General features: G+C 46.4%; 1 protein-coding gene across 9 annotated transcripts in view; it reads right to left on the bottom strand.

Moving 5' to 3' along the window:
• Window positions 1–2358: 2358 nt before the first annotated feature.
• The window catches only part of LOC110495767 (mitogen-activated protein kinase kinase kinase kinase 4), a 51241-nt gene continuing 35402 nt past the window's right edge, over window positions 2359–18197 (bottom strand). Inside the window, exons 15-32 of one of the 9 annotated variants that reach the window (XM_036952215.1) lie at window positions 17531–17686; window positions 16708–16938; window positions 15912–16018; window positions 15687–15814; window positions 13253–13350; window positions 13017–13025; window positions 12315–12493; window positions 11836–11947; window positions 11319–11615; window positions 9620–9737; window positions 9207–9377; window positions 8804–8947; window positions 8510–8644; window positions 8284–8384; window positions 8020–8169; window positions 6690–6849; window positions 4967–5106; window positions 2359–4866 (exon numbers count right to left, since the gene is read on the bottom strand). In XM_036952215.1, coding sequence (XP_036808110.1) covers window positions 4783–4866; window positions 4967–5106; window positions 6690–6849; window positions 8020–8169; window positions 8284–8384; window positions 8510–8644; window positions 8804–8947; window positions 9207–9377; window positions 9620–9737; window positions 11319–11615; window positions 11836–11947; window positions 12315–12493; window positions 13017–13025; window positions 13253–13350; window positions 15687–15814; window positions 15912–16018; window positions 16708–16938; window positions 17531–17686 — 2520 coding nt within the window. In that variant the 3' untranslated portion in view covers window positions 2359–4782. The other 8 variants (XM_036952217.1, XM_036952223.1, XM_036952220.1 and 5 more) reach the window with 8 other exon arrangements.

Genomic DNA, 18197 nt, shown 5'->3' with positions numbered 1-18197 from the left:
CTGCACGTATTTAGGCTAGAGAAAACAAAGGCACGTTTAAACAGAGTTGGTGGTACTGGACAGAACTTTTTTTTATAAACAAAAGTAAAAATGCTCCCAACTGTGACTTGTTTATCTGACACTCACATAAGTCACTGTTGGGACTGTGAGCGTGTCATAGTTGTGTTTTAGCACTCAGTATTACCTTGGCTGTGTAATAGAACCACAGCAGCTGAGGAGAGCAGAGTAGCCCGGGCAGATGTTTGAGGGCTGGAGGCAAGAGTAAAGCTGACCCATGGTACTATAGAACAGTCTAACACAGCAGACCAGAAATCTTCAACTAGATTCAGCTACGGGCCAATTTCTTCTTAAGCAGATGGTCGGGGGCCTGGAACATAATTACAAATCATTTGTAGACTGCAAATGGCCCACAAGAAGTCCAAACAAATATATGTTTGACTTTAACAATCATTTCAAACTTTGCTTACAACCAATTTTGGCCACGGGCCACTAGTTGGGGAACGCTGCAGTAGTCCATTGACCGTAAGCTGCCAGCCTCTCTCTGTTACAGCGGCTTAGAGACCATCTGCCCCCTCGGCTTAAAGTAAACAGGTGTCTTTACAACAACTGCTGGAGGTCCACCAACATACTGTATAACAGTCTAATAACACAGTAGCCCATTGACCATCAGCCACTCTGTTACAGTGGCTTAGAGATCATCTGCCCCCTCGGCTTAAAGTAAACAGGTGTCTTTACAACAACTGCTGGAAGTCCACCTATACCCCGATTTGCATTCTCAGCCACAAATGAATGGCATTCCTCAAAATGGCAGCAGGTCTTCAACACAGCACTCCAAACAGTTTCAAATGTTTTTTCAAATCAGGAATAGGCCTCGGGCAATAGGCCCGAACTACACAAATTAGGATTAAAAAGACAAGTAGTGAAGTAGAGTGTCGGGGACACTTTTACGAGAAGACCCTGCGCTACCGGTGTCAAAGGGAGCTGACCTCTCTGACCTTTTATTTGACCCCGCTGGCCTTTCAATTACAAGGGCCACATCACCACTGACCTCCAGCCATCTCAGTCAACATACACTGTCATGTTCAGTAGGCACAAAACAGGAAGAACGTTCAGGAAATGTTTAGAAAATTATTTATGCCCTTATCAAAAACTGGTTTAATAATTTTGTCAGTTTAATTACTTTTGACCACCGACCAGTAATGACTACTATTGACAGGCTGCCTCCAGCCTTGGCAGAGAGGGCCAGGTCGGTGAAGAACAGTATCAGGAGTGTTGTGGTCCATTGGGCCAGGGTGAGGACCTGGAGACAGGCAGGAGAAAAGGAAGAGACCCCCGTGGGACTTGGCCAGCTATTGGGCTAAGCCAACTCATTGCCCAGGCCAGACAACTCCCCAGTCAGTCAGCACGCCCAATTGTGAATGGTGGCTTCTGTTAAAAAGCATCAAATCTTTCATGAGGCCTCCATGCTCATGTCTGGGGTGCAGGTGCCCCTCTCTATTTCAGCTGAATGGACAAGAGGAGACAGTGGGACACGTGCAGGCTGGCCTGGGTAACACACACAGAGCCTGTTATGATCTAGATCTCTAAATGTCTTACTTAAAATGCAGAATAAATTCACTCACCAGAGGTAGGTAGCCAAGATAGCAGCACTTATTTGGTGGTCCTGACATGTTCTAGTCTACAGTGACAACAGCTACTGGGCGTGGTATTCGACACAAAGTTGGCTGGCTAAAATGAAGTCGACAAATGCAAAATGATACCGTTTGTAGGTTACCTAACTAGTTAACGTTAGCTAGCGTTGACAGGTTTACAGACTGCCTGCAGCATCGCTGCTTCCTTTTTGAAGTTCGACGTGCAATTCATACCAAAATCATGATAGTCAGAACCACCAGTAACATCGTCGAAGCTAGCTACATACAAACGGCGAGTCAAATTTATGCCAAACTTGAACATTTCTTATCATGAAACAAACCTTTGTCATGATGCAGTTCACATGCTGATGCTTGACATAAACATCCGTCTCGAGTTGTCTGGCAGACAGGCGACAGCACAGACAGGCTAGAGATAGGAGCAGTGCGCGGTACAGGGTCATCTTGTGGTGAACTGACATAAGTACAAGGAGTCTTTAATTAAAGGTGTTACAATTTGAAAATGTCATGCAACATTTACTTGAGGTTCTTTTACATGGTTTGTATAAATGTTATCATATTTGAAACACTTAAAATACAATATCTCCATAATGTTTCTTAGGCTCAGATTAAAAATGACATTCAATTTGTTTACAGCCCCACATTTATTTCACACAATAGAGAAGACTGAATGCTTTATGTTAAAGGGTTACAAAACTACCACACACAATTTAGTAAATTACTTAGGATTTTATTCAATGGAAAAAAGACCTTGAGGAAAATACAATAATTCCCATAATACACAGAGGGCATAAATTAGAGTAGCATGGTAGAAACACTTGTCACCTGGCACCTGGGCAGCAGAGAACCATGTCACAACGTTGCCACAGCCAAGGGCACACTGCTGTGTTATCCAGGAAAATCAGTGATTTAAACTCAGAATCTTGTCATTTTTGAAAAGTGAATGAACAGAGGTTGAGGGTCATTCCTGTACATGAACCTCCAAATGATACAAAAGCAAAAAAAAAAAAAAAAAAAGTGAGAATTGCCTTAAAACAAAAACATAAATATTATATTGATGCACATTGGTTTAACAAAACATTGCCTCTGTAAACACTTTCAACATAAATGCGTGCATTAATCTAAAAACCACTGCAGTCACATAATTATAAGGGTAATAAAAATGACAGAAACAAACTAAATCTAGGAGTTAAAAATGTTAGCGATACTTTCTGTAGTGGTTTGTAACACTGTTAAAATGTGTGACTTGTGCCGTCTTGGCATGGCACCGCGTTTCACAGATTTGCAGAGGAAAAAAGCATCTCATTTCTATATTCTTACAGGCCTCTTTAGAGGATGTGACAGTCCACTACAGTGGGTCAAGCTTTGGAGGGACATGTAACCCTAGAGACATTAGGATTTCCATTCTTTAAAAAAAAAAACGTGTGTCCATACAAACAATCTAACTGTGGTGCCAGTCTATGTCAGAAGACCAGGACAGTGGAGCTCCTTGCTGTTGCTTCAGACTGGTACCCAGGCTAACCAGGAAACATTAGGACAAACAAGTGGCGTCCGATTTTTCACTAGTTGGATCAAGAGACGAGAGGTAAACAAAATAAATAACACCAGGAGCTGCAGGGGTTTGGAAAAGCTTCCAGGTTGTTGTCGTGTTGCTTTAATCCACAGCGTACTACTGCCTGGACTGGGACAGACTGTACAAAACAAAAAATGTCCCCTTCTGCCCTCAGAGTCAAGATACTAAAATAATGCAGACAAGCTGAGGGGGTGAAGCTACCCGACTATGTTTAGTCTGTTGGTATTAAAATAGGCCAACATCGATTTACAACGATTTCACAAACGTATCAAAATGGGGACCATGCTGCTTTATAATAGTTTTTACAGTTAATAATTCAATCGCACTCAAAATGTCAGATTTTGATACATTTCCTGTAGGACTTCTGAGCAAAACCTAAAGCATTTGTCACAACAGATTGTACAAGTAGCCACAAACGTAAACCTGAATTCAGTGGAGGGGCCCATTAAAATGAAAAACAAACAAATCGAAAGCTGTGGTTGCTGATACATTTGGATATGTTGTGGATTTTAATGCTTCATCTACAAATCCTTAAGGTATATTTAATCTTGACACTTCTTCCATTGAATATCCTGGTCATCATGCTACCAAATGGTGGGTCAAAGTCACAACTCATGACCAAGACCGTTCACTAGAGTCTACTGTACATATCAACCCATTCACAGTTTGCCCAACATGACCAAGGAGAGGCAATGTGGCATGTTAAAGTTGAGGGAGGCTGGAAAAGACCCTCAGGAGTATATGGGACTGGAAAGGCCCCTATAAGGTTGCAGTGTCCTATTAAGGGTTAAGTCGACATCTTTGATGAAACTTCTCTCCACACTTTAACCCTGTTTGAACCTTTATCAAGAGGAAGGCCGGAGTGAAAAAGAGACAAAAGTTACATTTTCAATGTCAAGCACGACCCATTTGAAAATGGACCCATGTGGTGGCAACGGCATGTCAGTCAGAGGAACTGATCTAAGAAACACTCAACACAGAGGTTGACCTGAACATGACCTGGACTAAACACAATAACAAACTACTGTATGACCTTTCACCTGTCTGGTGCTATAAGGTCCCCTTTGTTATTTTCCTCCCTTTCCATCCTCTGTCACACATACACATAAGCCCCTCACTCTTCTTCCAATAGAGAGACATTAACATCTACCAGTGTTTTGAATAAGTCGGGCTCAGATCCCTACTCCCACTGGTGTAGGAGATAAGGGGAGGCTCTAGTAGGGTTTGGGGGCGAGAACCCAGAAAAGCTGATGACGTCTGTTGTCAGAGCAGAGTGGCCAATGGGCATGATGACAGCACTACCAACTGACAAACAAACACAGTCCCATCAGCCTATAGGGACCCCGTGGCCTCCCCTTCATGATTTCAGTTTGTTTATCGTGCAATTGTCTTTTCTTATTTGAAACCGGTGATATTTAGGTATCGCGCCGCCTCAGAGCTCAGTGAAGCTCGCTACTCCAGTTGTACGTCAAGCTCAAGATAAATCATTGTCATGAATCATCATTATGGTGGTAATAAACCGAGGGGTGCTGTCTTCATGCTGCTGGGTGTGTGTGTACACTACCAGCTAAGCAGGGAGGTACGGCCCAGGGTCATGAAGTAGACCTGGCTGGAACCTCCAGAGCGCACCGACGCAAAGAACACCTGCAGGACAAAGACAGTGTGAGAGAGAGTGTGTGAGAGTAGCGTCATTATCAACATCTCTAAGCAAGTAAGCAAAGTGTGTGTTGTACGCAGAACTCACCTTGTCGTTCCTCTCACACAGGAACTTGAGTCGCTGGGCTCTCTTGTGCATGAAGACCCCGTCCAGGTGTCCTGTCTCCACAGACCTGATCTCTATGGCCTTCTCCCCCCAGCCCATGATCTGGTTAGACCTAATGTAGGCTACACACACAGACGGACAATCAAGTTAGTAAGAACATGTGTGTGTGTGTGTACAGTGCATTCAGAAAGTATTCAGACCCCTTCACTTTTTCCACATTGTTACATTACAGCCTTATTCTAAAATGGATCTACACACAATAACCCATAACCCACAAAGCGAAAAACAGGTTTTTACATAATTATTTAGACTCTTTGCTATGAGACTTTAACTTGAGCTCCGGTGCAGCCTGTTTCCATTGATCATCCTTGAGATGTTTCTTCAACTTGACTGTTGTCCACCTGTGGTAAATTACATTGACTGGACATGATTTGGAAAGGCACACACCTGTCTATATAAGGTTCCACAGTTGACAGGGCATTTCAGAGCAAAAACCAAGCCATGAAGTCGAAGGAATTGTCCGTAAAGCTCAGAGACAGGATTGTGTCGAGGCAGAGATCTGGGGAAGGGTACAGAAAATGTCTGCAGAACTGAAGGTCCCCAAGAACACAGTGACCTCCATCATTCTTAAATGCAAGAAGTTTGGAACTACCAAGACTCTTCCTGGAGCTGGCCGCCCAGACAAACTGAGCAATCGGGGGAGAAAGGTTTTGGTCAGGGAGGCGACCAAGAACTTGATGGTCACTGACAGAGTTCCTCTGTTGAGATGAGAGAACCTTCCAGAAGGACAACCATCTCTGCAGCGCTCCACCAAATCAGGCCTTTATGGTAGAATGGTCAGACAGAAGCCAATCCTCAGTAAAAGGCACGACAGCCTGCTTGGAGTTTGCCAAAAGGCACCTAAAGGACTCTCAGACCATAAGAAACAAGATTCTCTGGTCTGATGAAAGCAAGATTGAACTCATTGGCTTTAATGGAGGAAACCTGGCACCATACCTACAGTGAAGCATGGTGCTGGCAGCATCATGCTGTGGGGATGTTTTTCAGCAGCAGGGACTGGGAGACTAGTCAGGATCGAGGGACAGATGAACTGGGCATAGTACAGAGAGATCCTTGATGAGAACCTGCTCCAGAGCGCTCAGGACCTCTGACTGGGGCAAAGGTTTACCTTGCAACAGGACAACAACCCTACGTACACAGCCAAGACAACACAGGAATGGCTTGGTCTCTGAATGTCATTGAGTAGCCCAGCCAGAGCCCCAAATTGAACCCAATCTAACATCTCTGGAGAGACCTGAAAATAGCTGTGCAGTGACGCTCCCCATCCAACCTGACAGAGCTTGAGAGGATCTGCAGAGAAGAATGTGAGGAATTCCCCAAATAAAGGTGTGCCAAGCTTGTAGCGTCATATCCAATAAGACTCAAGGCTGTAATCGTTGCCAAAGGTGCTTCAACAAAGTACTGACTAAAGGGTCTGAATACTTATGTAAATGTGATATCAGTTTAGTTTTTTTTTATAAATCTGTTCATTTCTAAAAACATGTTTTTCGCTTTTTCATTATGGGGTATTGTGTGTAGATTGATGAGGGAAAAAATCTATTAAATCCATTTTAGAATAAGGCTGTAACGTAACAAAATGTGGAAAGAGTGAAGGGTCTGAATACTTTCTGAATGCACTGTGAGTCCCAGTGTGAGTGTTACGTACCCACTGAGGTGGGCATCTCGCCCCACTGCAGCACCACGTCTTTGGTGATGCGTCCGTAGGTGTTAACGTAGACACCCTCGTCCTCGTAACACACCAGCAGCTCAATACCATCCGTGTTGGGCAGGATGATGATGGCATGGGACTGGATATTGGTCTGGATCTAAAGGAGGGAGGGGGGGGGGGGGGGGAGAGAGGCGGAGCAAACAGAGAAACAAAAAGGTTAGTCTTGGGTCATATTTATTAGGAATTTTGCTGAAGAAAGAAAAACTGAAACAAGTAGGGACCATCTGTACTTGCCCAAAAAGAAACACTAGTTTTCACTTTCATCTTTTTTCTACGGTGTGATCTAATGAATATGCCCCCAGATACATGGGTTGAATCTCAAACCGAAAACTTGGCCCTTAAGTCCTTTTTCGAGTGGCTACTAGCTGTTGTGTTCGACAGTAATCTCTCCAGTCTGCCAGTGTTTTGGCCAAAATGAACATTGAGACGATACACACGCCATGTCCCAACTGAAACTTTTCTATGTCTATTTGCGAGCGTCGTCTTCTGCGACCTGTTCCTGTAACACGGCTCATTTGCTATGAAACACGGACACCGGGTTCCTTGGGCAGACAGACTCATACTCCGATAGACAGTGAGAAAGTTATAAAAAAAAAAAACATCTCCATATTCCTGCACAAAATATGTGCAAGTAAATCGGTCGCCAGTGATTTCATCAGCTGGTTTTTTAGCTTGTTGTAGCCTGCCGCTAGCTAGCTTCACTGACAAACATAGGGAATTTCAGTTAGCACTAGCTAAGGATGTTGGGCACTGCACTGATAAACAGCATGTAGCTTGTCACTTATTTACGATAGTTTGACAGCTTGTTGTAGACATGTCCCCAGTAGTCAGTCCGCACTTCAACATATTTCCAAAGCACCAATCGCTATGTTGGGTCAGATAAACACACAGCATTCACTAAACTCCTTAGCTAGTTGTACAATCCTGTCACTATGACCTCAGAATTAAACTTCAAAATGTATTAAATGTTTTGATTTGTTTTGTTTTGACCTATTCTGAAAAATGTTTGAGGGAGAGGAAGTAGTGACTGTTGTTGCAAGTTAACATGCTAAAATTAAGAAGTTGCTGCCAAGGGCATTGAGTCGGAATGGGATAAAGAGGCTTCCGAAGGGATGACTCGACAATTAGCGTTTGAGATTGGCTCGATTGACTCGTGAACGTGCATACCGAGTGGTGAAAGTGTTTGGTTTGAGATTCGGCCATGGATTGGTGGAACAAAGAAAAACAGGAAGCAGAGGAACGAGACGGATAATAGATGGTCTCTTACGTGTGTGGGCAGGTAGATGTCGTACACCGCCCCAGAGTCCACGTCCACGGCATGGAAGCCGTTGCTGGAGCCGTAGATTACCTTTAACCTCTGACCCTCCTCCACCGTCAGGTCAACCAGCAGGGGTTTGTGCACCAGGTCACCAAACGACTGCAGGAGGAAGACAGTTACAGAATACACCTTTAAGTTCATATTTGTAGTGGGAATGTGAATGTAAACCAATGCCATGGTGGTCCGACTGCAGCCTTTGCCAGTTTACAGTACCTTGAAGGCCATGAACTTGTGGTACGGCTTGGGGGCCCACGCATAGACCTCCACGGAGTTCTTCAAGGCAAGGACCAAGAACTTGATCCTCTCATATTTCACTGAAATCAAGAGAAAACACGTTTTTATTTCTGACCGCTCGTCAAGATTGGACTTGGACATGCTACATACAGCCTTGTAACAAGAGAAGGGTCATTCCTGATGGTAAATGGGGAGTGGAACGTACCGACTTTGTAGTGTACGCAGCCCTCCAGCTCTCCTACAGTGACCCAGCCCTGCTTCTTCTCCACCTCGGGGTCGTTGTGGAGTATCTTGTTCCTCAGCCAGGACAGGTAGTACACACGCAACTTATTCTTCTTCCCTGTGTGTGTGTGTGTGTGTGTGTGTGTGTGTGTGGGGGGGGGGGGGGGGGGGGGAGGGATGGTGAGATAGAAAAACAAGAGAAAGAGAGAATGAGTTGGGAGCACAGGATAAGTCAGGAGAGTATATTCGTGTGTCCGTGCACCTCCGTGGTCCGTACCTGATATAGTGACCAGGACGTTGAGTCCCTCCAGGACGTCCATCTGCTGGATGCGCCGTCGGCTGATGAGGGGGTAGACCTTCCCCTGGCCGCTACGGTCCAGCAGCATCAGACCACTCTCTGTCCCCACCAGCAGGTTGACACCTGGGAGAGGACAGGGACACACACACCAGTCAGAACCCAGGGGGAGGACAGGGACACACACACCAGTCAGAACCGAGGGAGAGGCAGGTCTATACATATACATACATATACATACATATACATACATATATATATATATACATACATATACACACATCCATCCTATCACATCCATCTATCTATATATTCATCTATCTATCTATTCATCCATCTATCAACGCTATCCTTCTACTCAGCCACCTCTTCCTCAGGTACATACCCCATAGTGCAGCACACAGGATCTCAGAGTTGAACCTCTTCTTGTACTTGCGGATCTCGGGCGTGTCGCTCTGGGGGCGTGTGTTGACCGGGTTCACATTGACCACAGAGCCCTTACGGGACGGGTCAGCCCTCAGGGCGTCCACCAGCCGCCCGTCGTTCCCGAAGGCCGCTGTGGACACCAAAGGTCAGAGGTCAAAGGGAGAAGGGGCAGGGCTTTGCTATCCCTTGTTGATCATGCTCTGTATTACACTTCCTGTGCCAAGCGTGTTCTATGTATAGGTCAGTGTATACTAACTCCTAGTTACTGACCCAGAGATGATTCTATTGTTAATGGATAAGAGGAGGACTGGAGAAAAGAGCTGATCCTAAATCAGCATTAAAAGGGTAGAGAAGGAAGAGGTGGTGACTCACCCATGTTGTTGAGGGAGCTGCCGCTGGAGGGAGAGACCTGCAGGAGGCGCGGGTCGATGAAGGGGGTGAAGGAGGAGGAAGACTTGTGTTTCTGCATGGTGTTGCTGGCCGAGTGGGTCTAGCGACACAGGCACGGGAGTGAGAGCAGAATACACACACAACAGTGGGTAGATATAGTAAGAATGTTGGGTGCTTATATTTGTCCTGTTTCAAGTGTGAAATGGAAATGCGTTTTTTGCATATCCCAACTCCCCCCGAGACACCCTCAGAGAGTGGGGTCACGGCCAGGGATCAGACATTATTCGTTGTGACACTGGAGCAATTAGGGTTAAGTGCCTTGCTCAAGGGCACATCAACTGAATCTTTACCATGTCGCTTCTGGGATTCGAACTAGAGACCTTTCGGTTACAGGCTAAGCTACCTGCCGCCCTAAAAGATCCCCATCTACCTGTAACTCAACCTGGTCTGCTACACTATCAGTATTGCCTAAGCCTATTTCTCCTTGGCTTCATACTGTCAAATATTACAATATTGTTTATTGTATAATCTGTTTGTATTAAAGAATACTTTTTACCCCAGCAGGGGGAGCTATGGCAGCTGCAGTGAGTCTGGTTCGATCTCAGCAACGGATTCCTTTTACTGCGCTCATGACGTTCTATGATAGACATGTTCAAGGCTGAATAGGATTTGTAGTAGCCAATTAACAGTAGGAAGGGCCTGCAGGCTTGGCCAATCTAAAACTGAGAATCACTCAGATCTGCTTTAGAAACCACAGGGCTTCATAAAACACTATCTACACACTGAGTTCTGTTACAGTACGCTGTACATCAGGACATTGCTCATCATCTGGTAATGAAACAGGACATCTACTTTACGGACGGCAAAAACAAAACAATAAAAACACACAAAACGCATGGGAAGATTTGACATGCAGTTGTTGTTGGAAGCAGACATGAAAAACAAGGTTAGTGACTTAAAAGGAAAGCAGAACCAACATGGAAGACGAAACAAAGATGGCGTGTTCAGGATAGAAACAGAAATTCGGAGAGAAATGGGATGAGAGGTGATGAAATATGGAAAGTCAAATTGCCAGTGTAAAGCACACACATTTGATCAAACACCACCATCAAAACGCAGCAGTTTATCATTAGGCTAAAAGGTAGCCGCGCTGTTCAGTGTCTTCCATGATAGTAGCGTTATCATGCTAACACACACCTTTAGTTGGCCAGTAAAATCCATACAAGCTGGGGTTGACCAAAAGCACCGCACACCAAGCATGCTAGCTACCACCCAGGCGCAGCCTACTACTAAACTGCTAGAGTGAAATGACATCAAAGCACTAGGGCCATGGAGAGATGGGAGATGAAGTCCAATGAGGTGTTCCACAACCTCGTTACCCCTGACAAGATGGACTACATAGACTTCACCTCCCAGCTTGCACCTTGGCAAAATGTTTTACAAACGCTCTCTAGACTAGTAAAGCCGCTTGCTCATTGCTAAGGTCCCACACTAGGTTGCGCTAGTGTTAGAGGCAGTGCCATGACTAATATTCAGAAGGTGCAGCAGCCCAGAGATCATTAGTCAGTTCAGTCAGCCAGCCAGCAGGGGACAGAGTAGACAATAACCAGAGTAGCCAGCCAACAGGGGACAGAGTAGACTGAACAACCAGAGTAGCCAGCTTAAGGGACAGGGGACATACCTCGATGGCAGTGAGCTTGTCCAGGGGGGTCTGGGGGGACATGGCTGGGCTGACATGGCTGGAGGAGGAGGAGGGGGAGTTGGAGATGGAAGAGGAGGAAGAGGTGGGGGAGTGGTGGCTCTGCTGAATAAGGTCTGGCAGCAGGTGAATGCGGCCGGCAAAGCCGTTTTTCTCCTGGTGACCGTTACCAGGACGGGGAGGAGGAGTATGCGCTTGAAGGGCTTGACCGTGAGCCACACTGGGACCGGAGGAGGATGAAGAGACATTGACCGCCAGGCGCTTTACGTCGCCCGCGCTCTGTAACCAAGAACAACCTCAACGTCTATCTCCTTGTTTTCCACTAGTAACTGTACATGACAGTGTGCTTTACCAGCAAACCAAGACTCAACATAGGAAATCAAACCAGATGATAACTGAAACCAGGGGTGGAAGTGGGTGGGGGAATATATGGCTTACATTTAGTACTACAGACAAAAGAGAGAAGACTGGTTGTTATGAGGGTCTTCTGCAGTCCTACCTGTCTGATGACCAAGGTGCCATCCTTGGAGGGTGTGGTGAGGTCGTTCTCGGAGTCGTCGTGGGCCAGTAAGGTCTTCAGGGATGCAGTCTCTCCGTTACTCAGACCTCTCCTGGTGGAAACAGTATGTCTCATATTCAAACCAATTATTAATAATACATGGGACTTTTCAATGACCCAAATGACTCCCCTCTTACAAGTTTTTCTATGCTGTATAGTATATATTATATGATCGACTTTTCATGTTGATATAATATAACATCAAAGTGTGCCGACCGCGCCATCTGAAAGCCTCTCTTTAGGGCAGTATCACTAAGGCCTTGAGTTCATAAAGTGTCAGTGTGCTGATCTATGATCAGTTTTGCCTTTCAGATCATAATGAATGAGATTACACGGACGAGAGGAAACCTGATTGCAGACTAAGACGCTTTGTGAATACGGGCCCAGGTCAGAGTTGAGAGGTCAGAGTTGTTACGTACCCGGCCCTGGTATCCTCTGCTCCCGAGGTGGACTCGTCTGCGGCGTCCTGGTCCACTTCTTCATCGTCGTCTTCGTCAGTGGTGCCCGACTCCTCGCTGGAGGAGGAGTAGTCTGTCACCTTGTGGGGGGGCCGCACATCCTCCACTGCCCGCAGCTCTTTGGCCAGGGCCGTCAGGTCCTAGAGGTCAGAGGTCAAGGAGGGGTCAAATAAGGCTCGGAATATTTTCAATACTCCCTTTCCTAATGTCATCACTGATTTAAACCATGTCAGATTATTGAATACTAGTCTTACAGGGAGAGGATGCATTGTCAAAGGATTGAATCATTCCCCCCATACATTAAGGCCATAACATTAACCTCAGTTAAGAGCTAGCCAACATAGGCTACTGAAAACAGTGTGATGTGCCAGGTGAAGACTGGACTGGTGAGTAAGAGAAACTGGATTGGGACGGAGCAGGCAGGAGGCAAGAAGACAGCAGGGAGAACGGCGGGTCAGAGGTGCATAGTCAGCCAATCACGTGGCAGCCAAGGGCAGCCAAGGAGAGGAGGACCAATGAGGCAAATGGAAAAGCGATGGAATTGGGCACCGAGCTTCTCACAGAACAACCCTCTTCTGAAACGGATTAGCATACATGGTGGCTCATGCAGTGTGAAAATAAGCATAGCAACAGCGCATGACATTCTTATGCACACTTGCTTACCACGTCACCCTATACAATTCCCCCCATAATCACATCGTTGGAGTAATGGGATGCCACAGGTTGTCGTGTCATGGCCCATAGGGAACACCAAAAGATAAGACAACGGGATAATCAGTCATAGAAACAGCACCACACTGTTACTGTAGCAGGCTGCAGTGCTGGCCTGGTTTACAGCCAGATGCAGGGACCACTACTACAGCAGTATGTGGATACAGTCATAAGAGACAGGTTCTTACGGCTGGCCGGTTGGGTCGGGCAAAGTCCTTCTTGTCGTCAGGCTTCTTGGCAGCGTTGTCGGGGCGTTGCAGTGGGGAGCCCTCAGACTTAGACGATGCTGGGGGAGAGGATGGTAAACCAACATCAGTGGAAGACCTACAAGATACTAAATGCAGTATTGTACATCCAGTATTCTCTGTGTGTGTGTGCGTGTGTCTATTCGTGTGTGTGTGTGTGTCTATCCGTGTGTGTGTGTGTGTGTCTATTTGTGTGTGTGTGTGTGTGTGTCTATTCGTGTGTGTTTGTGTCTATTCGTGTGTGTGTGTGTGTGTCTATTCGTGTGTGTGTGTCTATTCGTGTGTGTGTGTGTGTGTGTGTGTCTATTCGTGTGTGTGTGTGTCTATTTTTGTGTGTGTGTGTCTATTCGTGTGTGTGTGTCTATTCGTGTGTGTGTGTCTATTTTTGTGTGTGTGTGTCTATTCGTGTGTGTGTGTGTCTATTCGTGTGTGTGTGTGTCTATTCGTGTGTGTGTGTGTGTCTATTTTTGTGTGTGTGTGTCTATTCGTGTGTGTGTGTGTCTATTCGTGTGTGTGTGTGTGTGTGTGTGTGTGTCTATTCGTGTGTGTGTGTGTGTGTCTATTCGTGTGTGTGTGTGTGTGTGTCTATTCGTGTGTGTGTGTGTCTATTCGTGTGTGTGTGTGTGTGTGTGTGTCTATTCGTGTGTGTGTGTGTGTGTGTGTGTGTGTGTGTGTGTGTGTGTGTGTGTGTCTATTCGTGTGTGTGTGTCTATTCGTGTGTGTGTGTCTATTTGTGTGTGTGTGTGTCTATTTGTGTGTGTGTGTGTCTATTTGTGTGTGTGTGTGTGTCTATTCGTGTGTGTGTGTGTGTGTGTGTGTCTATTCGTGTGTGTGTGTGTGTGTGTGTCTATTCGTGTGTGTGTGTGTGTGTGTGTCTATTCGTGTGTGTGTGTGTGTGTGTGTGTCTATTCGTGTGTGTGTGTGTGTGTGTCTATTCGTGTGTGTGTGTTTGTGTGTCTATTCGTGTGTGTGTGTTTGTGTGTCTATTCGTGTGTGTGTGTTTGTGTGTCTATTCGTGTGTGTGTGTTTGTGTGTCTATTCGTGTGTGTGTGTTTGTGTGTCTATTCGTGTGTGTGTTTGTGTCTATTCGTGTGTGTGTGTTTGTGTCTATTCGTGTGTGTGTTTGTGTCTATTCGTGTGTGTGTTTGTGTGTCTATTCGTGTGTGTGTTTGTGTGTCTATTCGTGTGTGTGTTTGTGTGTCTATTCGTGTGTGTGTTTGTGTGTCTATTCGTGTGTGTGTTTGTGTCTATTCGTGTGTGTGTTTGTGTGTCTATTCGTGTGTGTGTTTGTGTGTCTATTCGTGTGTGTGTTTGTGTGTCTATTCGTGTGTGTGTTTGTGTGTCTATTCGTGTGTGTGTTTGTGTGTCTATTCGTGTGTGTGTTTGTGTCTATTCGTGTGTGTGTTTGTGTCTATTCGTGTGTGTGTTTGTGTCTATTCGTGTGTGTGTTTGTGTCTATTCGTGTGTGTGTTTGTGTCTATTCGTGTGTGTGCTTGTGTCTATTCGTGTGTGTGTTTGTGTCTATTCGTGTGTGTGTTTGTGTCTATTCGTGTGTGTGTTTGTGTCTATTCGTGTGTGTGTTTGTGTCTATTCGTGTGTGTGTTTGTGTCTATTCGTGTGTGTGTTTGTGTCTATTCGTGTGTGTGTTTGTGTCTATTCGTGTGTGTGTTTGTGTCTATTCGTGTGTGTGTTTGTGTCTATTCGTGTGTGTGTTTGTGTCTATTCGTGTGTGTGTTTGTGTCTATTCGTGTGTGTTTGTGTCTATTCGTGTGTGTGTTTGTGTCTATTCGTGTGTGTGTTTGTGTCTATTCGTGTGTGTGTTTGTGTCTATTCGTGTGTGTGTTTGTGTCTATTCGTGTGTGTGTTTGTGTCTATTCGTGTGTGTGTTTGTGTCTATTCGTGTGTGTGTTTGTGTCTATTCGTGTGTGTGTTTGTGTCTATTCGTGTGTGTGTTTGTGTCTATTCGTGTGTGTGTTTGTGTCTATTCGTGTGTGTGTTTGTGTCTATTCGTGTGTGTGTTTGTGTCTATTCGTGTGTGTGTTTGTGTCTATTCGTGTGTGTGTTTGTGTCTATTCGTGTGTGTGTTTGTGTCTATTCGTGTGTGTGTTTGTGTCTATTCGTGTGTGTGTTTGTGTCTATTCGTGTGTGTGTTTGTGTCTATTCGTGTGTGTGTTTGTGTCTATTCGTGTGTGTGTTTGTGTCTATTCGTGTGTGTGTTTGTGTCTATTCGTGTGTGTGTTTGTGTCTATTCGTGTGTGTGTTTGTGTCTATTCGTGTGTGTGTTTGTGTCTATTCGTGTGTGTGTTTGTGTCTATTCGTGTGTGTGTTTGTGTCTATTCGTGTGTGTGTTTGTGTCTATTCGTGTGTGTACACTCACAGCGTGCTCTGAACCTCTCCCCAGAGCCGGCCTGGGAGCTGGAGTTGGAGGAGCCAGAGGAGCTGCCACTGCCGGGCCTGGGAACCAGCTTCTCCACTCGGTCCCACAGCAGACGTGGCTCCGCATTACTGGAAGACACAGGAGAGATTGAAAACACACACTTCCCCATACCCACCCCACGAACAATTTAACTTTTTCAAACACCACACAGAGTTGACCGCCTACCTGCCGGCGCTCCTCTGTACTGCCTGGTTGCTAGGCGGGGCAGAGGCCTGGAGAGGAGAGTCTCTGCGTGACAACACAGGGGACCTGGACGTTGTCCTCACTGGAACCTGTGGTAGACAAGACAGACGCCCTCACACACCTGGCTACAGGAGCATAAACTACCACCACCACACAGCAGGGCCTGGCACCGCTGCATAGCCCCAATCCCTCTTCTACCCCTACAAATAGATCGCTGGATCATTTTATTCATCTACAAAGACATGGATATTGGTAATGGACCCAAATCATTATTCAATAGCTCTGATCTATTATCCCCACCAAGCAGTGGTCTGTTCAGGGTTTTCCAAACTCAGGAAACCCTGGTCTATGTATTGGTTTCGGTCGGCCCTCCGTTACATTAGTGAACAGTGAATATGATGGGCATGCAGGATGTACACGGTGAAGTACTAGAAGAGGAACAACTCATGAAGCCATGCAGGACCATATGGTGTGTAGTTAGCCAGTGGAAGCACAGCACTGAGTAAAGATAGTTACTATAGGGACTCCAGTACAGTACACTGGGACAATTGCAGCTACAACCAGGAGTTACAATCAGTCACTGATTATGCTACTTATTGTAGCTCTACACTATGCTGTGGGACATAGCCTTATAATGGCGAAGGCAAAAGCCCACACTGCAATCCCACTGGTGTTGAATGGGACACCCAGAGAGGCTGTAGCCATGGCTAGCTTGCCCTTGAGAGGGGACCACAGATGGGGGCTGAAAAAGGAGGTCCCCTGGGCTGTCCTTTCTTACCCTGGGGGGCACCTCGTCGCTGGGGCCCGAGGCGGGGGGCTGGGGGTCAGTGCGTGCAGCTGATGGTGCGGCAGCAGAGGGGTGAAGGTGGTGGTTGTGGGGCTCCTGGGAGCGCAGATGGAGATGTGCAAAACTAGGAACCGCGGGTTCACTGAAGGAATGGGAGCGAGACACGACGGGGGGCGGGGCGGCGCTGCTGCTCTTAAGAGCGGCCAGGTGGGACCACTGGACCTTCCAGACAGACAGACACACAGAGGGGAGAAAACAGGGGGGAGGTAGGGGGGAGAAGGTCAAACCACAGAGTGAAGGCACAGAGATGATGGACATGGCTGAAAACATATGCATATAACAGACATGCATTGCACATACAGAGGTCATGCAGTCTGAGACGTACACATACAAAAGCGACAACAGAAACCGTCAAACAGGTTCACGCACAAAAACATGTACAGTGGTGACAAATAACAGGACAACAGATAGTTAAATGGCACAGTAAGAGGGGCACGGAGATGAGTGAAGGGGAGATGAGCAGCCAATCACATGCAGCCTCCTCTGGCATCCTGGGTAATGTTTATCACGGCACTGAAGGGACAACCTTTTGCTCAGGTCAATTAGTGGAAGGTTCCAGAAATCCCATTATGACACAAATGAGTAGATCTACTGACATCACAGAGTATGTCATTGTATTGGGACCTCTACTAGCTCACCCACAGAGATACATCATTCCATATCTGTGTGGGTGCTAGAATGGACAACTCGTGGCGTCAATGCCTTGCTGTCAGATAACCTACTGTATGGAGAGAGAGAAGGATGAGGGGTTTACCTGTGGTTCCATGGGTCGGTGCATGGCAGGCGGGACAGACTCGGAGGAGGAGCTGCCGTTAGAGAAGGGTTCGGAGCGGGGGGGCACGGGGGGCTGCTTGGTGGGTGGGGCAGTCTGGGGGGAGCCCTGAATGTTCTTTCGGAAGCGCTCGTCGGCCTGGGAATGCAGGACACAGACAGACAGACAGACAGACAGGGTCAGTGAGGATCAGCGAGGTCAAGGTTGAGGCATTAACGAGACGACAAAATACACAAGGAGAACGAGGAAGAGTCAACACTGAAGCCGACGCCTTGTTATCGACAGGGAGGGAAAGTCCGCTGACATGCACACGAACCCACCTCAGACAGTCTGTTAATGACATCTTACACCTCTAGGGGAGTCATCCCAGAGAACACAGTCTCTCTCTAGGACCCAGCAGCACACATACGTTAGTGTGGGCCTGAGCTGACCACATGCATGACAACCTCTCCAGTCACTTACCTGAAGAGTACAAGGCACAGCCGCATAACAAACCATCACGCTTATTTAGTAGGTATGGGAGTGGAAGACAAGAGCAGGAACCCCGACTACTCCGTGTGCTTTTCAACACTGCGGTAGAGACAGCAATACAACTGGTAATTCACAAGAATGTGTGAAGCACAGACAGCGTCGACTTAACATCACCTAC

Source organism: Oncorhynchus mykiss, chromosome 18 (assembly GCF_013265735.2).
Source record: "Oncorhynchus mykiss isolate Arlee chromosome 18, USDA_OmykA_1.1, whole genome shotgun sequence".
NCBI lineage: Eukaryota > Metazoa > Chordata > Actinopteri > Salmoniformes > Salmonidae > Oncorhynchus > Oncorhynchus mykiss.
This window is presented reverse-complemented; position numbering and strand designations above follow the sequence as displayed.